This window comes from Neomonachus schauinslandi, chromosome 9, assembly GCF_002201575.2.
Source record: "Neomonachus schauinslandi chromosome 9, ASM220157v2, whole genome shotgun sequence".
Taxonomy (NCBI): domain Eukaryota; kingdom Metazoa; phylum Chordata; class Mammalia; order Carnivora; family Phocidae; genus Neomonachus; species Neomonachus schauinslandi.
In genome coordinates, this window is record NC_058411.1 from 115,877,139 (window position 1) to 115,899,493 (window position 22,355).

General features: G+C 42.9%; 1 protein-coding gene across 1 annotated transcript in view; it reads left to right on the forward strand.

Moving 5' to 3' along the window:
* OCA2 (OCA2 melanosomal transmembrane protein) overlaps nt 1-22,355 on the forward strand; it is a 518,586-nt gene that overhangs the window by 77,084 nt on the left and 419,147 nt on the right. Inside the window, exons 4-6 of the mRNA XM_021680470.1 lie at nt 10,017-10,074; nt 11,925-11,997; nt 20,284-20,444. Coding sequence (XP_021536145.1) covers nt 10,017-10,074; nt 11,925-11,997; nt 20,284-20,444 — 292 coding nt within the window. The remainder of the gene's footprint in view (nt 1-10,016; nt 10,075-11,924; nt 11,998-20,283; nt 20,445-22,355) is intronic.

The following is a 22,355-nucleotide window of genomic DNA, read 5'->3' on the forward strand; positions in this document are numbered from 1 at the left end:
CTGTTATGTAGAAAAAAAATTTGTGTTTGGAATAGTTAAATCAATGCCTCATTTTTTAAAAAAGAAGTATCATTTTGATTCCCATTTATTTATTACTATTTTTTAATTTGAGTATAGTTGACATATAATGTTACATTAATTTCAGATATACAACACAGTTTTTCAACAAATGTATATGTTATGCTATCTTCAAGTGTAGCTACCATTTGTCACCATGCAATGCTCTTAAAATACCACTGACTATATTCCCTATGCTGTACCTTTTATTCCTATGTTTTGTACATTTAATAAATAGAAGACTATCTCCCACTCCCCTTCACCCATTTTGCCCATCCCTCTATCTCCCTCCCCTCTGGCAACCATTAGTTTATTCTCTGTATTTATAGGTCTGAGTCTGATTTTAGTTTGTTTATTCATTTGTTTTGTTTTTTAGATTTCATATATGAGTGAAATCATATTGTACTTGTCTTTCTCTGACTTATTTCACTTAGCATAATACCTTCTAGGTCCATCCATGTTGTCACAGATGGCAAGACCTTGTCCTTTTTTTGGCTGAGTAGTATTCCATTATATGTAAATGTAAATATAAACACACACACACACACACACGCACATATGCACACATTCTTTATCCATTCCTCTGTTTTTTTTTATTCTTATGTTAATCCCCATACATTACATAATTAGTTTTAGATGAAGTGTTCCATGATTCATTGTTTGTGCATAACACCTAGTGCTCCATGCAGAATGTGCCCTCCTCAATACCCACCACTAGGCTAACCCATCCTCCCACCCCCCTCCCCTCTAGAACCCTGTTTGTTTTACAGAGTCCATCGTCTCTCATGGTTCGTCTACCCCTCCGATTTCCCCCGCTTCATTCTTCCCCTCCCGCTACCTTCTTCTTCTTCTTCTTTTTTTTTTCCTTAACATATATTGCATTATTTGTTTCAGAGGTACAGATCTGAGATTCAACAGTCTTGCACAATTCACAGCGCTTACCAGAGCACATACCCTCCCCAGTGTCTATCACCCAGTCACCCCATCCTTCCCACCCCACCCCCCACTCCAGCAACCCTCAGTTTGTTTCCTGCAATTAAGAATTCCTCATATCAGTGAGATCATATGATACATGTCTTTCTCTGTTTGACTTATTTCACTCAACATAATACCCTCCAGTTCCATCCACGTCGTTGCAAATGGCAAGATCTCATTCCTTTTGATAGCTGCATAATATTCCATTGTATATATATACTACATCTTCTTTATCCATTCATCTGTTGATGGACATCTTGGCTCTTTCCACAGTTTGGCTATTGTGGACATTGCTGCTATAAACATTGGGGTGCACGTACCCCTTCGGATCCCTACTTTTGTATCTTTGGGGTAAATACCCAGTAGTGCAATTGCTGGATCATATGGTAGCTCTATTTTCAACTTTTTGAGGAACCTCCATACAGTTTTCCAGAGTGGCTGCACCAGCTTGCATTCCCACCAAGAGTGTAGGAGGGTTCCCCTTTCTCCGCATCCCCGCCAACATCTGTCATTTCCTGACTTGTTAATTTTAGCCATTCTGACTGGTGTGAGGTGGTATCTCATTGAGGTTTTGATTTGGGTTTCCCTGATGCCGAGCGATATTGAGCACTTTTTCATGTGTCTGTTGGCCATTTGGATGTCTTCTTTGGAAAAATGTCTGTTCATGTCTTGTGCCCATTTCTTGATTGGGTTCTTTGTTCTTTGGGTGTTGAGTTTGATGAGTTCTTTATAGATTTTGGATACTAGCCCTTTATCTGATATGTCATTTGCAAATATCTTCTCCCATTCTGTCGGTTGTCTTTTGGTTTTGTTGACTGTTTCCTTTGCTTTGCAAAAGCTTTTTATCTTGATGAAGTCCCAATAGTTCATTTTTGCCCTTGCCTCCCTTGCCTTTGGCGATGTTTCTAGGAAGAAGTTGCTTCGGCTGAGGTCAAAGAGGTTGCTGCCTGTGTTCTCCTTTAGGATTTTGATGGACTCCTGTCTTACATTGAGGTCTTTCAACCATTTGGAGTCTATTTTTGTGTGTGGTGTAAGGAAATGGTCCAGTTTCATTCTTCTGCATGTGGCTATCCAATTTTCCCAACACCATTTGTTGAAGAGACTGTCTTTTTCCATTGGAAATTCTTTCCTGCTTTGTTGAGCATTAGTTGACCATAGAGTTGAGGGTCCATTTCTGGGCTCTCTATTCTGTTCCATTGATCTATGTGTCTGTTTTTGTGCCAGTACCATGCTGTCTTGATGATGAGAGCTTTGTAATAGAGCTGGAAGTCCGGAATTGTGATGCCGCCAACTTTGCTTTTCTTTTTCAACATTCCTCTGGCTATGCGGGGTCTTTTCTGGTTCCATACAAATTTTAGGATTATTTGTTCCATTTCTTTGAAAAAAGTGGATGGTATTTTGATGGGGATTGCATTAAATGTGTAGATTGCTCTAGGTAGCATTGACATCTTCACAATATTTGTTCTTCCAATCCATGAGCATGGAACGTTTTTCCATTTCTTTGTGTCTTCCTCAATTTCTTTCATGAGTATTTTATAGTTTTCTGAGTACAGATCCTTTGTCTCTTTGGTTAGATTTATTCCTAGGTATCTTATGGTTTTGGGTGCAATTGTAAATGGGATCGACTCCTTAATTTCTCTTTTTTCTGTCTTGTTGTTGGTGTATAGGAATGCCACTGACTTCTGTGCATTGATTTTATATCCTGCCACTTGACTGAATTCCTGTATGAGTTCTAGCAGTTTTGGGGTGGAGTCTTTTGGGTTTTCCACATAAAGTATCATATCATCTGCAAAGAGTGAGAGTTTGACTTCTTCTTTCCAATTTGGATGCCTTTGATTTCTTTTTGTTGTCTGATTGCTGTGGCTAGGACTTCCAATACTTTGTTGAATAGCAGTGGTGATAGTGGACATCCCTGCCGCGTTCCTGACCTTAGGGGGAAAGCTCTCAGTTTTTCCCCTTTGAGAATGATATTCGCTGTAGGTTTTTCATAGATGGCTTTTATGATATTGAGGTATGTACCCTCTATCCCTAGACTCTGAAGAGTTTTGATCAAGAAAGGATGCTGTACTTTGTCAAATGCTTTTTCTGCATCTATTGAGAGGATCATATGATTCTTGTTCTTTCTTTTCTTAATGTATTGTATCACATTGATTGATTTGCGGATGTTGAACCAACCTTGCAGCCCAGGGATAAATCCCACTTGGTCATGGTGAATAATCCTTTTAATGTACTGTTGGATCCTATTGGCTAGTATTTTGGTGAGAATTTTTGCATCCATGTTCATCAGGGATATTGGTCTGTAATTCTCCTTTTTGATGGGGTCTTTGTCTGGTTTTGGGATCAAGGTAATGCTGGCCTCATAAAATGAGTTTGGAAGTTTTCCTTCCATTTCTATTTTTTGGAACAGTTTCAGAAGAATAGGTATTAATTCTTCTTGAAATGTTTGGGAGAATTCCCCTGGGAAGCCATCTGGCCCTGGGCTTTTGTTTTTTGGGAGATTTTTGATGACTGCTTCAATTTCCTTAGTGGTTGTAGGTCTGTTCAGGTTTTCTATTTCATCCTGGTTCAGTTTTGGTAGTTGGTACATCTCTAGGAATGCATCCATTTCTTCCAGGTTATCTAATTTGCTGGCATAGAGTTGCTCATAATATGTTCTTATAATTGTTTGTATTTCTTTGGTGTTGGTTGTGATCTCTCCTCTTTCATTCATGATTTTGTTGATTTGGGTCATTTCTCTTCTCTTTTTGATAAGTCTGGCCAGGGGTTTATCAATCTTGTTAATTCTTTCAAAGAACGAGCTCCTAGTTTCGTTGATCTGTTCTACTGTTCTTTTAGTTTCTATTTCATTGATTTCTGCTCTGATCTTTATGATTTCTCTTCTCCTGCTGGGTTTAGGCTTTATTTGCTGTTCTTTCTCCAGCTCCTTTAGGTGTAGGGTTAGGTTGTGTACTTGAGACCTTTCTTGCTTCTTGAGAAAGGCTTGTATTGCTATATACTTTCCTCTTAGGACCGCCTTTGCTGCATCCCAAAGATTTTGAACAGTTGTGTTTTCATTTTCATTGGTTTCCATGTATTTTTTTAATTCTTCTTTAATTTCCTGGTTGACCTATTTGTTCTTCAGTAGGATGCTCTTTAGCCTCCATGTATTTGAGTTCTTTCTGACTTTTGTCTTGTGATTGAGCTCTAGTTTCAAAGCATTGTGGTCTGAAAATAGGCAGGGAATGATTCCAATCTTTTGGTACCGGTTGAGACCTGATTTATGACCTAGGATGTGATCTATTCTGGAGAATGTTCCATGGGCACTAGAGAAGAATGTCTATTCCGTTGCTTTGGGGTGGAATGTTCTGAATATGTCTGTAAAGTCCATTTGGTCCAGTTTGTCATTTAAAGTCTTTATTTCCTTGTTGATCTTTTGCTTAGACGATCTGTCCATTTCAGTGAGGGGGGTGTTAAAGTCCCCCACTATTATTGTATTGTTGTCGATGTGTTTCTTTGCTTTTGTTATTAATTGGCTTATATAATTGGCTGCTCCCATGTTAGGGGCATAGATATTTAAAACTGTTAGATCTTCTTGTTGGATAGATCCTTTAAGTATGATATAGTGTCCTTCCTCATCTCTTATTACAGTCTTTGGTTTAAAATCTAATTTGTCTGATATAAGGATTGCCACCCCAGCTTTCTTTTGGTGTCCATTAGCATGGTAAATGGTTTTCCACCCCCTCACTTTCAATCTGGGGCTGTCTTTGGGTTGAAAATGAGTCTCTTGCAGACAGCATATCGATGGGTCTTGTTTTTTAATCCAGTCTGATAGCCTGTGTCTTTTGATTGGGGCATTGAGCCCATTTACATTCAGGGTAACTATTGAAAGATAGGAATTTAGTGCCATTGTATTGCCTGTAAGGTGACTGTTACCGTATATTGTCTGTGTTCCTTTCTGGTCTATGTTGCTTTTAGGCTCTCTCTTTGCTTAAAGGACCCCTTTCAAGATTTCCTGTAGGGCTGGTTTTGTGTTTGCAAATTCCTTTAGTTTTTGTTTGTCCTGGAAGCTTTTTATCTCTCCTTCAATTTTCAATGACAGCCTAGCTGGATAGAGTATTCTTGGCTGCATATTTTTCTCATTTAGTGCTCTGAATATATCCTGCCAGTCCTTTCTGGCCTGCCAGGTCTCTGTGGATAGGTCTGTTGCCATTCTAATGTTTCTACCCTTGTAGGTTACAGATCTCTTCTCCCGAGCTGCTCTCAGGATTTTCTCTTTGTCTATGAGACTCGTAAGTTTTACTATTAGATGTCAGGGTGTTGACCTATTTTTATTGATTTTGAGAGGGGTTCTCTGTGCTTCCTGGATTTTGATACCTGTTTCCTTCCCCAAATTAGGGAAGTTCTCTGCTATAATTTGCTCCATTATACCTTCTTCCCCTCTCTCTCTTTCTTCTTCTTCTGGGATCCCAATTATTCTAATGTTGTTTCATCTTATGGTATCGCTTATCTCTCGAATTCTGCCCTCGTGATCCAGTAGTTGTTTATCTCTCTTTTTCTCAGCTTCTTTATTTTCCATCATTTCATCTTCTATATTACTGATTCTCTCTTCTGCCTCATTTATTCTAGCAGTTAGCGCCCCCATTTTTGATTGCACCTCATTAATAGCCTTTTTGATTTCTACTTGGTTGGATTTTAGTTCTTTTACTTCTCCAGAAAGGGTTTCTCTAATAACTTCCATATTTTTTTCAAGCCCAGCTAGTATCTTTAAAGTGATGATTCTGAACTCTAGATCTGACATCGTACTAATGTCCGTATTGAGTAGGTCCCTGGCAGTCGGTACTACCTCTTGTTCTTTTTGTTGAGGTGATTTTTTCCATCTTGTCATTTTGTGCAGAGGAGAATAGATGAATGAGAGAACAAAATGCTAGCAGAGTAACAACGTCCCCAGAAAATATACTCTAAACAAATCAGAAAAAACCTGAAGCAGTGGGAAAAGAAAGGGAACGAGAGAAAAAAGAAAAAGAAAAAAAAGAAAAAGATAAAGATAAAAACAAAAACAAATAAAACAAAACAACAACAACAAAAAAACCAGAATGTGATCAAATATGATCAGGCTGGTATATAGATCAGTGCCACACACTAGATTTGGGGTGTATTTTGGTCTTTTAGAAGAAAGTGCCTCCCAAAATTTTAAAGAAAGAAAAGCTTATATATGTACAAAAATAAGGGTTGATATGATGAAGGGATGGAATATGACTGTAAAGATGGAAATTATAAAAAATTTTATAAAAGGAAGTGATAAGAAGTTGTTTGAAAAAAGAAAGAAGAGGATTTAAAAAAAGAAAAAAAAAGGGAGAGGATGTGATGAGGCAGGGGAATAGAAAACACCATATACTAGAGATTTAGGGTATATTTTGATCTGTTAGAAGAAACTATCTCAAAATTTTAAAGAGAGAACAACTTATATATATAAGCCAAAAATACGGGTAACTACTATGAAGGGATAGAATATGACTCTAAAAATGAAAAATAAAAATGTTTTTTTTTTTAAAAAAAGGGATTGATAAGATGTTGGTTGAAAAAGGGAAAAAGAAAAATTCAAAAAGAAAAAAAAAGAAAAAAAGACAGTTAAAAAAAAATTAACTTTGAAAGACTACAGAATCATGGTAAAAAAGCCATGAATTCTATGTGCAGTAGTCCCTTAGAGCTGGAGTTCTGCCGTTCTCATTGATGGGTAAACTTGGTCTTGGCTGGCTGTTCTCACCGATCTTCTGGGGAGGGGCATGTTGCCGTGTTTCCAAATGTCTTTGCCGGAGGCAGAATTGCCCCGCCCTTGCCCGCTCCCAGCTAAGTAATCTGCTCAGGTTTGCTCTCCGGGACTTTTGTTCCCTGCAAGCTTTCCGTACAGCTTTGGAGGTGGAGAGTGAAAATGGCATCCTCCCAATCTCCGCCGCGGAGGAGCCGAGAACTCGGGGCCCCGCTTCTCAGTGAGTCCCCAGAGAAAAGCTGTCAGTCACTCCCATCTCCCCGGTCTCCAGCCGCACTCCATGCTCACCCGGCCTGTGACCGCGCGTTTCTATCTCTGGCACCCGACCCCGGGTGGAGTCTCCAAACCCAGCAGATCCCTGCGTCGCACTCCCGCGCGGCTCCTCCCAGGGGAGGAAGGTGAGTCTCCCCGGATCTGCCGCTTGTTGTGTCCCTGCTGGAGGAGCAGTGGCCCGACTGTGCCGCGGATCACGGTTTATGGCAACCCCGAGCTGAGAGCCCGCGCCTGGGCTCCGCCTCTGCAGCCGGCTTCCCTGCTCCGATACCTGGGAGCTCTGCCACACTTGGGCACCCCGGTCTTTCCATGACCCGTGGGTCCTGAGACCACACTGTCCCGGAGGGTTCCACCCCCCGCTTAGCCACCAGAGTGATGTCCCTCAGTGGAGCAGACTTTTAAAAGTTCCGATTTTGTGCTCCGTGGCTCTATCACTTGCCAGAAGCGGCCGCTGGAGGCCCCTCCCCCGCCGTCTATCCTCCCGAATATCGCCTCGGATTCACTTCTCCGAACGTCCTACCTTCCAGAAAGTGGTCGCTTTTCTGATGAGAGAGTTGTTGCTCTTCTTTTCTTCGATCTCCTGTTGAGTTTGTAGGTGTTCAGAATGGTTTGATCCCTATCCAGCTGAATTCCTGAGACCAGACGAAATCCAGGTCTCCTACTCCTCCGCCATCTTGCCGCACACATTCCATTCCTCTGTTGATGGACACTTGGGCTACTTCCATATCTTGGCTATTGTGAATAATGCTACAGTAAACATAAGGGTGCATATATCTTTTTGAATTAATGCTTTTGTTTTCTTTTGGTAAATACCCAGTATTTGGAATTATTGGATCATATGGTATTTCTATTTTTAATTTTTTGGGGGGATCTCCATACTGTCTTCCACAATGGCTGCACTAATTTACCTTTCTACCATTAGTGCATGAGGATTCATTTTTCTCCACATCCTTACCAACACTTCTTATTTCTTGTCTTTTTGATTTTAGCCATTCTGATAGGTAGTATCTCGTTGTGGTTTTGATTTGTGTTTCCCTGATGATGAACGATGTTGAGCATCTTTTCATGTGTCTGTTGGCCATCTGTATGTCCTCTTTGGAGGACATCTATTCAGGTCTTCTGCCCATTTTCTAATTGTGTGTGTGTGTGTGTGTTATGTAAGCTCTTCCTATATTTTGGATATTAACCCTTTATCAGATGTATTGTCTGCAAATGTCTTTTCCCTTTCAGTATGTTGCCTTTTGTTTTGTTGATTGTTTCCTTCACTGTGCAGAAGCTTTTTAGTTTGATGTAGTCCCAGTAGTTTATTTTGGCTTCTGTTTCACTTGCCTTAGGAGACATATCTAGAAAAATACTATGGCCAATGTCAAAGAAATTACTGCCTAGGAGTTTTAGGGTTTCAAGTCTCACATTTAGGTCTTTAATCCATTTTGAGCTTATCTTTATGTATTGTGTCAGAAGAGTAGTCCAGGCTTATTCTTCTGCCTGTAGCTGTCCAGTTTTCCCAGCACCATTTATTGAAGAGACTGTCTTTTCCCTATTGTGTATTCTTGCCTCCTTTGTTGTAGATTAATTGACCATATAAGCATGGTTTTATTTCTGGAGTCTCTATTCTGTTCCATTAATCTATGTGTCTGTTTTTGTGCCAGACACAAAATTTGATTACTGTTTTGATTACTATAGTTTTGTAGTATATCTTGAAATCTGGGATTCTGATATCTCCAGCTTTGATTCCCATTTAAATAGGGGCTGTTGAGTCATAATTTGGAAGTGTGAAATGGTTATCCACCAAATTCATTAAATCTAAGGGAATGCAAAATAAGACTTTACCATTTTGAAAAGATCAGAAAGGTATTGAAAAAGATGTCCTAACATAGACCTTCTGCATTCCACAAACATATGTCAAGCACAGGCTATGGACCAGCACCCTTCACATACAGGGACGGAGCAGAGATGGGACTGGAAAGACTGCAAAGGGTGGCTAGACTCAGACTTACCTGGGCCCTGAGAGCCACAGTTAAGAAAGGTATAATGGTGACTGGGTCAGGACACCATCAGGAGACTGCAGAGTGGGCCAAGAGCATGGCCTGATTGTTAATTATCTCTGAAGGAATTCTTTTTTTTTTTTTTTTACATTTTTTTTATTCTTATGTTAATCCCCATACATTACATCATTAGTTTTAGATGAAGTGTTCCGTGATTCATTGTTTGTGCATAACACCCAGTGCTCCATGCAGAATGTGCCCTCCTCAATACCCACCACCAGGCTAACCCATCCTCCCACCCCCCTCCCCTCTAGAACCCTGTTTGTTTTTCAGAGTCCATCGTCTCTCATGGTTCGTCTACCCCTCCGGTTTCCCCCGCTTCATTCTTCCCCTCCCGCTACCTTCTTCTTCTTCTTTTTTTTTTTTCTTAACATATATTGCATTATTTGTTTCAGAGGTACAGATCTGAGATCTCTGAAGGAATTCTTAAAAGACTTTGCTAGTACAACCAGTGACAGCACTGTAATTTCTTTTTTGAATTGCTTGATTATATCTCAGTTCAGTGTTTTTATATTTGATGAACAAATCCATATTCCCACTTTCCAGAAAACTTAGGGGAATATAATTGATAAATATGAATCTGAGAGCCCATATAAGGCCTGTTTCCAGGAAATTCAGCCTTCAAAATGCTAGGAAAGAGCCTCCAAATTTGAATTTTAGCATGTCCAGCATGAAACATGTGCAAACACTAGGTTAACTTTGCTCTCCTCTGTAACCTTCACCAAGCTGCTTTTCATGAGGCCATATATTTATAGGTCAGCAGTGTCTTCCTTTATACCATATTATGGAAAGAATTCCTAACATGTGCTTTGTGATTGATATTACCCAAAGCTTCAGAAACGTGTCTGAGGTTTGGTAGTCTGGGCACATGCAAACAGGACTGCTTTGGTGTGACTTGGGTCCTACCTTTTCTCTTGTAGGCGCTGTGTACGGTGGCTGAAAGTCGCAAGCCTGTTTATCTTTGTGGTGGTGTGCTCTGTGAGTATCACAGAGCTCTGCTGTTGGGTCAGCAGAGCCCCAGGGTGCCTTGGGCTGGGTAGCAAGGCACCTAAGGTATGGGGCTCACACCTTTCTTTGGAGGAGATGCTGAAGGCATGTGGGACTGTGGGCTGAGGTTGGTGAGGGAGGCCTCCCCTTAGCAATGCTCCTCTGCTGTGATACAACAGAAGCCCTGGGGACTTGGCTTTGCTCTGTAGAAGGCAGTTAGCTTCATCCTTGGGTCTAACTTTCCACTGAAAGCGGCTTACCAATTCTGTTTTCAACCACATGCAATAAAACTCTTTATTTGTCTTGGGCATGTTCAGTATCATGGGTGGCCCCAAGAATGTGTCCTGCTGCCAGCATTTGTGTGGTGTGTATCCTGATGTAGCCTAGCTGGAATCACAGTGCAGGTGCTCAATATTTTGCCAAATGAATGAGTGTGAGATTCTTTGTGCTCAGGTGTGCATATCTGTGTGTGTACAAATGTGTGTGTACATGCCTGGCTGTGTGTGTCTGTGTGTGCATATGTGGTTGTGAGGTCCTCTGTGCCTGCTGCGTGTTTGTGTGTCTGCATGCCTGTGTGGGACATGTGGGTCATTTGTGGTCTGTGATCGTTTTGAGGTTGTGTCTGTGCTTGGGGTCTTGTTTCTGGGTGCGTACCAATTTTCAGCATTGGCATAAGAGAATTTGTCTGCACCATTGTTGGGAGATTCCAGTGGGTGGCTGGTGCCTGCTGCTGTGACTGCATGTGAGATTGTGAGGAAGGATGGGGTGTGTGGGTGGTGTTTTCATGTCTGGGCAGTGTGGACTCCAGGACATGTGTGGCTGTGCCTCTTCTATGCAGCCTGAGGTTATGGCCAGGCTGAACCCTGCATGACTGGAAACTGCACATGACCACATGTGGCTGTGAGTACTTGGTTTTCATTATCTGCATAGGTGGGCATACATTTCAGGGCTCTGTGTGTGTGCATGTGGGATTATGCATGAGAAGAGGCTCCTCTTCTCAGGGTGGCGAATAGAGAGCACTATTGCATCTTGAGCAGCGAGGGTGGTTCATGAAGTCACTACTGGCTGAACTGAATACCTGCAACTCTATGAAAGCCCACAAGGGAGGGGAGCAGTGGCCCAGAGAAAGGAAATTATGCGTGAAACAAGAGACAAATACATTGAACTCTGAAAACTTCATGCTTTTACTTTTTTAGCTGCCAGTTTGCTTCTCTACCTCCTATTCTCACAACCATGTGGCTCTGAAGCTCTGGCTTCTTCACAGGGCCTGGTAGGTGGGTACACTGGGGTTTCCAAGCAGAAGGTCAGGGTGGGCCAGCGCTTACCTGATCTCCTGAGGACTGACCTGAGCTCTGTATCTAGTCTTCAGCCTTCTTCTGGGATTTGAAGTTTTGGTGATTTGGGGAATTTGTTTTAAACTTCTATAACCTGTCATCTTATAACCGCTTATAACCACTTCAATGTACTTTCTGATGAGGTATAAGGTGCAAATTGTGCAAATTCCACAAACACATACTTTAACCATCACATGGGTTGTATCCCCTTTTCTCCAGTATGGGAAAACCGTGTTTACCTTCCTCTGATGATTTAATTTTATAGCTGAGTGGTTAATCCTTAAAACAAACAAATATCAGTAATCAAGACCCATTGTAGTGGAGAATAGTATAATGAATCAGAATTTTATCTCTAAATATCTAAGAAAAACTAAAGTGAGCTGGTGAATGTTCGATACATCAGTCAACACCATTATTATACCCATATTTTTACCTTTTGTCAAAATTATTTAAATCCTATTGTTCTCCTGCCACAAATCTATCATTAAATGTTTCTGATTGTTACAGATTTTATTCAGCCTGTATCCAGATCAAGGAAAGTTCTGGCAGTTGTTGGCTGTGTCACCCCTGCAAAGCTACTGTATCCAGTCTATACAGAGATGGGTAGTTGCCCATGGCTGAGATTCACAAAGAGACACCAGAGAACTATTACAACTGTTGCTGAAGGCCTCAGTGTAGGTGATCACTGTTCCTCCCATGCCTATTTTGTTCCTTCAGGACATTTGATGAAAGATGAGGCCAGAGCAGAAGGGGAGGGGAGCACTAGTGAAACTATGATGGGTGGTTGGTGGTGAGGTTCCCCCTGGGGTGATGACAACCAGGTGGCACATTCCAGTTAGGGCCTGGCTCCCCTGGGCTCTTGCATACTCTGTTTTGTACCCCATCCCCACTTCCTTTTGCATTTCAGCCTGGGTGGTTTCTACTGACCTATTTTTAAGTTCATTGCTTCTTTTCCTTGGCTGTGTCATCTGGGCATGATGATTGCTTGGTTTCTTCATACTGTGTTTTCTCTTGCCTTTTTGTAGGCCTCATAGTTTGTCACTAAAAGCCAGATGTGTTGTATAGGATAGTAGATATTGAGTGTGTTAGTCAGCTCGGAATGCTGTAACAAAATACCACAGCCTGGGGCTTAACAGATATTTATTACTCACAGTGCTAGAGGTTGGACGTCCAAAGTCAAGGTGCTTGCCAATTTGATATCTGGTGAGAGCTCTCTTTCTGGCTTGCAGATGGCTGCCTTTCTTGCCATGTCTTCACAGGGACTTTCCTCAGTGTGCCTGTGTGTATGTGGAGAGAGAGAGCATTCTCTAGTGGCTGTTCTTAATAAGGATACAATCCTCTCAGATCAGGGCCCCACCCTATGACTTCATTTAACCTCAGTTACTTCCTTAGAGGCCCCATCTCCAGACACAGCCACACTGGGCGGCCGGGCTTCAACATATGAATTTTGTGGGGGACATAAACATTTATTCCATAGCACTGTGGGTTTTAGTTGGGGGTCTGGGTAAATCTAGTCAGAGGTTGGCTGTGTGGCAGTGTGTGGTTGCTCTGGTAACCTCTAGCATCCCACACACTTGGAATTGCTTGGCTTCTCTCCTGCTGTCTGCCAGGCTGTGCACTATTCCTATTCCTTCCACAGGGGAGAGTTACTTTCCCCTCTTACCCACCACTCCCAGCTGCTGGGGTTCCAGTGTGCCCTTAGACTACCAGATTTGATATGTTTCCCCAGCAAATTAACGCTTTTTCATGAATCTCCTCAATTTCTCCATCTTCCTTGTGAGTACCTGCTAGGGTTCCTGAAGCAAAATCCTATTAGAAGATGTGAACACCCCAATTCTGTGGCTCCCAGGATCTCCCTACTATCACGCTAGCCCACACTTGACCTTGAGCAGTTTAAAAATTTTCTGATTTAATCTTGCCTGCTTCTGTGTGTAATGGTAGCACCTGTCTCAGGGAAGCAAACGCTGGGCCCTATTCCTCCCCTCGGTCACCCGTCTCACTCTAGATTTCAAGTTAGATGTTTATGATGCAACCTCATTCTTGACAGAATAAGTCATTAACTTAACATCTGTCCAGGCTTTTCAGGTTGTGAGAGTAGGAGTGGTGTGTTTCTAGCTCTCTACTTACCCCAGCTGAAACTGAAAGTCCAGAGCCCAAAGTTTCTCTTGAATAGACATTTGGATGAGGATAGTCAAGCATGAAAGTCCCTAAAGCTCCCAAGCCTGGGAGAGGGAGCATCTCGGAAAGCAAGCTGGGGAGGAGAGGAGGGCAAGGAGGAGAAAGGAGTGGGGAGGAAGAGGAAGCAAATGGAGGAAGAGGCTCATGGAGGAGGAGGGAGAAAAGGAGGCAACTGTGTCCAGCTCAAGTATTTCTGATTATTACCTTTTTTTCTGATCATTGCCTTTTAAAAAGGAGTTAAATCATTCACAGATTTTTTTTCTTCAGTATCTTCAACTGATAAGCTTGGGTGAACTGAAATTTTAGAAAATTGGGTAGTTTCCCTTGCAGTCACCAGTAGTTTTTGCATATTCTTATTTCCTCTGGTTCTTTTGGGGAGTCCCTCTGTGTCTTTCCAGAACATCCTCTCACTCAGCTGAGCCACTTAACATTCCAGAAAGACCTGGCACTCAAGGTCTTCAGGTGGGCTCATGAGATGGCTCTGGTGGGCAGTGCATGGTGCATCCCTGCCCTTAAATGAATGAGAGCACTCATCTGTACCTGCTCTCAGGACAGGGTAGCTCTGAAGTCTATCTGAAAGCTTGCTAAAGTCTTGGTATTTGCTTCACCACTTTAAAATTGTGTCTCAGTTTTAGGTGAAGATGTATCTCCCTGTGAGAGAACTGGAGAGCTCTGTGATTTTAATGAGCTTTGTTTCCCATTCTTATGCCTTACCTCTATATCATCTCCATGGGTTAAAAACACTAAGACATCTTCCTGCTTTCCTCAGCTTCCCCTGGGGCCTTCTCAAAGCAAGTGTCAGTGTGGAGGCCTGACTTCATGATGCCCCTAGGAGAGGGATCCTGCCTTCCTTTCATGTGACCTCACTGTAAATGATCATAACCTACTGCCCAGGCTAAGCCAAGAACTCGGAGAGATCCTATCCAGAACCAGACAGGGAGGTGGAAATATTTGTAGGTTGCTGAGTGATTACTGTACTGTGGCAACTCCTATATGAACCTTATCAGTCAGCAGAAATCCTAAATAAGTATAATAAGTAAGGATAATAACAGGATAAAATCAGATAATGACAAATAAGAGTCTTCTGTTCATCCCACTGAGAACTGTACCATGTCACTTTTGCTCCACAGCATTGTGCAGTCTTCCTTCTAGAGCAGCTCAAGTACACTAGCCCTTTCCTGGGACTTGAATGAACCCAGACCCATCCTAGTGACTGGCAGACAAATGGTTTTTCTCAGCAGTAAGGGTAACCGGGAGGTCTCTCTCCTGTTCTCTGAGCCATGTGTGTATTTGGATGAAGAGAGAAAGAGAAGTGGAAGAGATGAAGAGAGCTGTGTGGGATGATAGGAATGCTGCAGAATGGTTCTTACATGTCTATGGATCTGTTAAAGAAAAAAAAAAGTCTTCAGTGACACTTGTTAAAGATGACAAGTCACACTTTATTCGGGAACTTAGTGATAGTTGTAGAGACCACTGCAGTGAGGTCTTGCAGTGGGGGAGAAAGATTGAACTTGAAAAGTGGGACTTTAAAGCCAAGGAGCAGGGTGGGGGGCAGTGGATGAAAAACTACTAAGAGGAAACATCATGGATAAGAGGAGATTCTGGCCAAACTGACCTCACAGGATCCTTGTTGAAGACAGGCCAGAGTGACCAGACATCACCTGGGGGATGGAGGTGGATGAGGAACCTGATCAGATATTGAGTGTATTAGATATGGAGAATGAAGATTCTGCCTAAATTAACCTAGCAGGATTCTTGCTAAAACTGGACACAGAAGCCCCAAAGTCAGGGCTTAGTCTTAGAGAAGAGAGTTCAAAGGAGCATACCTAAGGTTTGGCCAAAGAGAGACTCTGTCAATCATTAACCATTATTAAGGCTGATTTAAGCTTCCCATGGGCTCCTTAGAAAATGTACATTTTTCTTTTCTTTTTTTTTTTAAGATTTTATTTATTTAACTGACAGAGAGAGAGATAGTGAGAGAGGTAACACAAGCAGGGGGAGTGGGAGAGGGAGAAGCAGGCTTCCCGCTGAGCAGGGAGCCCAATGCGGGGCTCGATCCCAGGACCCTGGCATCATGACCCGAGCCGAAGGCAGTCGCTTAACCAACTGAGCCACCCAGGCGCCCCGAAAATGTACATTTTTCTCAGTAGATTTTCCATACATTTCTGGAAGCTCACAGACCCTCTCCCAGGACCTTAGGCTGAGAACTTGCTGTGGTGGTTTGTGAAAGGACAGATCAGAGGTCAGAAGTCCCCCACAGATGCGCCCAGAGAGCCAACTGCTGCTGGTATCTACAAAAATGGGGACAGAGTCAGGGCAGGCTAGACTGTGCACCAGAGTTTGGAACTTTGAAGGTGATTCTCAGCAAAAGGGTGTTACTGTGCCGGTCTGGGGCAAGAAGTGATTCAGGCAGGCCTGGTTTTGAAAGGCTAGTAGTGGTGTTCTCATTGTTGTCCTCATGAGTGAAGAGCCCCACTGTTATTCCTTCTTGACTTCTGGCCAGACCCCAGGGGTGTGTGTTTTGGTGGGAAGTGCTTTTGGAGAAAGCCTCACTATCCTTTAACTGGAGAATAACAAAGCTACCTTTTCCCCTATGATGTTTTCTCTGTAATAGTTGGGCTTTGTCACCTCAGTAATTGCAGGGTTTATTTTAGAAGCTTTGTGAAACAGGAAGTGGCTGTGATTGCAGGCACGTGAAGTTCTTTTTCCCTAAATTGTTCTCTGTGCTTATTATGGGGGAGACCTGTTCAAGGCTCCTAGGTCATTAAACAGGTGAATAATGGTCAGCAAGCCAGGTTATATATAGGCAGGGTAATTAGGCTTGCTCACTGACCTTCCTCCCTTCCCTCCTTCCCTTTCTCTCCCTCCCTCTCTTCCAATCTTTTTTCCTTGTTTCTTGACATATGGTCCATTTTCCATCACACCTTCATAGTAGTCCTGGGCTTTCAAAGTACATAAAGAAGGGCGCCTGGGTGGCTCAGTCGGTTAAGCGACTGCCTTCGGCTCAGGTCATGATCCTGGAGTCCCGGGATCGAGTCCCGCATTGGGCTCCCTGCTCGGCGGGGAGTCTGCTTCTCCCTCTGACCCTCTTCCCTCTCGTGCTGTCTCTCATTCTCTCTCGCAAATAAATAAATAAAATCTTTAAAAAAAAAAAAAAAACAAAGTACATAAAGAAAACACTATACATATTAAAGGATTTTGTCCCCTCCTGTTCTTCCTCTCTTACATCCTAAGCTCCTCATCATTGTGATGTCCATTATGATAGCAACTAGTTACTTGGGGCTCTTGACGTTTAAATTTATATTAAGGAAGTAAATAACATTTAAGTTTCACTTCCCCATTCACACCAGCCACATTTCAAGTGCTTAATAGCCACATGTGATTAGTGGCTACCATATCAGACAGCACAGATAAAAACATTTCTATCACCACAGAAAATTCTATTGGCCAGCACCACTCTAGAAATTAAGGACAATCATTCATCCATTTGGTCCCAAATGCTGGAGAAAATACATTAGCACTAGATAGATTATTTTTATGAATTGATCAGTCTTAAAAGTTTCATACTTTATCAAATGACATTGCTCCCATTTTTATCAAGAAGTTGGGTCTAAAGGAACCCCACTTTCTTACCTCCATTCAACTAAGCAAAAGTTGTGTCAAAGAAAAATTGTATCAGTTAAACAGGTAAGGAAGACTTTATCCAAGACTATTGCAATAGGGAAGAGATTGAACTCAACTCCAAATACAGCAGGTTAAGCTGGGAATCTACAGAAGGGTGAGGGGGAGGATGGAAAATTACCAAAGGGAACTTGGCTGGGGATCAAGAGTGAAGTGAAGGCATTCTTAAAAAAAAAAAAAGAAAGAAAAAAGAAAAGAAAGAAAGAAAAAGAAAAAGAAAAAGAGTGAAGGGATTCTCGATAAACTGGGCTCACCAGGCCAAGGTTGAAACTTAACCAAGAAGAGGGCTCAGAGGACTTAAGTTTGGTCCAGGAGGGAGTCCTGGCCAGTGTTAACTGAACCTGGCATTTGATAGGCTCTGTAGCAAACTGAAGGGTAAGCCCAAGAGGACTGTACATTTTAGGTGGAAATGAAGGCCCCTTTCAGGCTCTCATGGATTTGTTCCATGACCTGTAGCAGCACACTGCCCGCTCTTCAGAAGTGCTTTGTTCATGTGTCTTTCTCCCCACCATGCATAGGCTGCCAAGACAGCTGCCCACACTGGGACAGCCAGAGAAAGTCAATGGTCACACTCATTAGAGGTACAACAGGAAGATAATTAACTAGGAACTCAGAGGAGGGATGTCTAGGGGGCTCACAGAGTGGGAAGAAGGTTCATGGAAGGCATGTCAAGTTAGCTCTTGAAAGATGGCTTTGACTGGGGTAGTGGTAAAGGCAGGAGACTACTTTGATGCAGCTAGAAGAAGGAGGCGATTTCTCTCTGACTTCTTCATGCCCCATCTGGCAGGGATTTTGGTCTAAGTTTGGAGGACCTCAAGGATGATGCTGTAAACAAATATTATTGGTGAAACAAGTATATTTGTTGGGGCATCTGATGTGGTGAGAACCATATTAGTTTCTAAAGAAGTAACAAAATGAATAAGATGCAGTTATTCCTCTTGAGGAGTGAGACCAGTTGGGGAGAAAAGTCTAAAACAAACTGCAGTATGGCATGAGCCCAATCTACAGAGGAACACTGGAGGAAGCCAGAGGATCCGCTGGAGTCATGGATGACAAGGAAAGATTTAAGGAGAGGAGAGTTTGAGTGAGAACTTGAAAGATGGTAGAAGTTCTGCAGATTTGGGGACACATTTGAGGCAAAGGCAGGGGACTATGTGTTAGGAGCATGGTGGACAGTTCAACATGGCTGGGAGGCAAGGATTGAAGCTACCTGCAGGGGTGAGGCTCAATTAGAGGCTCCTGTTTGCTGGGATCTGGAAGTTACAGCTGACACAGTCTGAGCACAGTCACTCTGACACAGTCAGAGCACCCCAGTGGGCTTTGAATCCTAAGTGCATGGTGGGCATCTAGAAAGAGAAAAGGAAGGGTGGAAGTACACGTGGTCCTGTGTCTATGTGATTTTGTATGCACTCAATTTGGTTGGTTAATAATAGGGTGCTTTGTTACGTGGTTGTCTCCCCAACAGGGCATGAGATGTCCCCCGGCTCCCAGGACAAAGGTCTTGTTTTATTCATTCATTTCTTGGAATGCAATAAATGCTCCACAAACATTCATTAAATCTGAGGGTGAAGGCACTGCTTTTCTAATGTTAGCCTCTAGGTGGTGCTGTTCCTTCCGGGTTTCTGCAAGGTCTCTTGGAATCCTTTCTGAACTGAAATATTTCTCTCCACCGTGTATCTTGTGTTTGCCCTGGGGAAAGACCAAGACACGAGTAATTTTGGCAGAAGCAGCAGTGTCTCTTTGGGCCTTTTCTTGGTACATCCTGCCTCATGCGTGACTTCTGTTTTCCATTTGTCCTTGATGGAACCCAAGTAGTAGCATAAGTATGTGGAGAGGCTTTCCAACCAAGTGCGGGGGACTGCTGCTCAGTCTGGGCTCTCATATGCGCAACAGTGCTGATAAAACCCTTTCTTTACCAGGATGTTTTTTGTACAATTGGTTTTTTTAAACCAGTGCATTTTGCTGGAGGAAATAGATAATGAAAAAAGATTAACCATTCACTGGCCCTTGATACTCACAGTAAATCTTGTGTACACTCTGGCAACAGTGAGGTTGTGCCTTTTCCCTAAGTCTGTTCCATAAACCGCCTGTTTCTTCTAGGGTTTTAAGGAAGAGTAAAGGAATTGGCTACTGAATCCTCCTACAGTCAGTGAGCTGCTGCTAAGACTTTTGAGACCTCATACAAAGCTTAGACTATTTTGAGATTCATTTTTCCACCTACAACAGTTTTCTCCTCTGGATCAAAATAACTAGGCTAGCCGCTGTGTAGAATCCATGTCATGACCCCCAGAACCTTGCAGCAGAGGCAAGACTTGGCCCAGAGCAGAGAGAGAAGGGTTGAGTAGCATGGGCTCCTACATTTGTGCAACACCCAAATGCAGGATGTTGGTGCTAAGGGGAAGCCTACAGTGGGGCTTAAGTGCCATGGAAATTATATTTTGTGGGGGGAAAGCCTCTTTACCTGATAATTTTTCCCTGATCAAGAGTCCTTCACACGCTTTGAAGAAATTTCTCTCCTTTCACTACAGTGCATGTCACTTATTTAGCTGGCTTCAGAATTCTTATTTTCAATTCTCTTTGTGATTTCTCATTCTAAAAATAGAGACCTGGCACCTAAGGATTTGGACATGGATGTGGATCAGTTTATCTGTTCATTAATGCAGCCGTCCTGTCTACTAGCTCATGGTGGGTCCAGGAACTTGGGCAGGAGTTTTATGCTGGCTGCAAAATGTGGAAGCAGAGATCATGGTAGAATGGGGAGATACCACTTAAAGGTTAAAACAGAGGATTTGAAATGCATGCGATCAGACATTGCAAAACCAACTGCATGTCAGGAGTGAAGTGCTAAGGAGATAAGGAGTGGTCAAAGTCTGCAGTACAGTTGTCAGAAACAGCCTGGATAGGTATTTCTCTGTGCACCTTCTAAGGAGGGTGCTCACTGGGTGGGTGGTGAGGGGACTTCAGGCCTCTCTTCCTTGCTTTGTGGTTCACCTTGACTTTGCCTCAGCTTCGAATCTCACCAGCCACATGGACTCCACACTGCTCCAGGTGGATCTGGCAGGGGCCCTGGTGGCCGGTGGCCCAAGTCATACCGGGAGAGAAGAACATGTCATGGTGGAGGTGACCCAGGCTGACGTTCCAGGCTCCAGGCGGCGGCGGCCACAGCAGGTTACACTTATAAGTTATTTGAAAGGAATTGTAAAAACTCATTTCATCTCTTTATAAATTGAGTTTCCTTTTGAATGGATTTGATGGGAAGCCATAAGGCAATGGCACCATTATTAGGCAAACCCTATCTTTTGCTTTGTCTTTGACTCTTTTTTCCTTTTGTTTAAGACAATTATAAAACTCTTGCCATTGGGCGCCTGGGTGGCTCAGTTGGTTAAGCGACTGCCTTTGGCTCAGGTCATGATCCTGGAGTCCCGGGATCGAGTCCCGCATCGGGCTCCCTGCTCGGCGGGGAGCCTGCTTCTCCCTCTGACCCTCCCCCCTCTCATGCTCTCTCTCTCTATCTCATTCTCTCAAATAAATAAATAAAATCTTTAAAAAAAAAAAAAAAAAAAAAAAAAAAAAAAAAAAAAAAAAAAAATAAAACTCTTGCCATTTCAGTAAAATGAGGCTTGCAAGTTATTTAATTCACATGATTTTACTGGGCAATTCAGGGGATCATTATATATTTGAAAGCAGTTTTGTTGTTAAAGCACAATTAAACCTGGGCTTTACCCCATGGTATGGAAGGTATTTCAACACCACAGTTCTCTTGGGTTTGGGGATACTTGCCTAAGACTTGCATAGTTTCCCAAAGCTTCTGCTTCTAAAGTGATAGGCTCTTGTGCCTAGTGTCTCCTAGACAAAACCTTTAGCTCCTGTCCTTCGAAGGCAAGGAGAGCCAACAGTGGTGTTATCACTATGGCCCAGAGCCCAGACAAGGCCTGGCCCCTCTCTGTGCATCCTGACCTGTACCCCAAGTCCTGGCCTGATGACTCCCTGGGATTATCATGGTGACTTGTCTATGAAGTTCATGGGTTTTCCCTATTATAATCAATAGGAGGAAACCCTGCTGGTGCACAGTGCTGTGTCATCCAAAATGGAGCATCTGATGGGTTACTGCACCCCTCGCATTTTCCTGCCATGCAAAGCAGGGTCCACAGAGCAAAAGCCTCATAATGAATGAGGCTGCAGTTTCATGGGTGATGGTCTGTGCAGCACCAGTGTTCTGAACCAGTTGCCTTGGCCTTGGTCTTAGGATGTAAACTTCACTTCCTCGTGTGTGGTATACAACCGGCTGGCAAGGCCTTCTCATTAAAGGCGGGGTAGGCACACATCTGCCTGCTCTGTCTGTGGGCCTTGTGTGGGGGAAGATGTGACCTTTTGCAGCCTGCTGACACAGCTGCCTGCCCATGGGGCTCTACTCCGCTCTAGTGTCACACACAAATCCAGCTCAGAAACACGAAGAACACAAGAGATCTTTACTAATGGATTTTTTCTGATATACTCTTTCCAAATACTGAAGTGTTTTAAGAGAACTTATGAACTCTCATTTATGCTTTGACCAATTTCAGAGTTCCTATTTTCATTTACTTTATGATTTGTGGGCAGCAAAGCTCCTGTCCTCCCACTGAAGTTTCCCTGGCCCTTTCGCTCCCCCAGCTAGCCCCTCCCTCTCTGCTCACATCTGGTCCCCCTCAGCTGGTTTCTCCACTGCCCTGCTTAGGACAGGAACATGTGGGGTGGATTTGCCTGCAGCAAAGGAAGCTTCATCCTTGGGTCCTACCTCCCATGGACTCCTGTAACATGGGTGTGAAGGTTTTCTACCTCCAATTTGCAAGCAGGAAACAGTTCTAAGCAAGCATTTCTTGTGAATTGCCTCAGAGGGCTCAGAAGATCCCAAGTCTCGTATAAAGTGCAGTGATTTCTTTTTCTCATAATAAATCATATTTACTTCTATACCTTTGTACCCTTTATACTAATTCTGTATTTGTACTTCCGTATTCTTTTTTTTTTTTTTTTCTTAAAGCCCTCTATGTTGTGGAAATTTCCAGTTCTGCACAGCTTGGATATGCTCTAGTGTCAGGGATG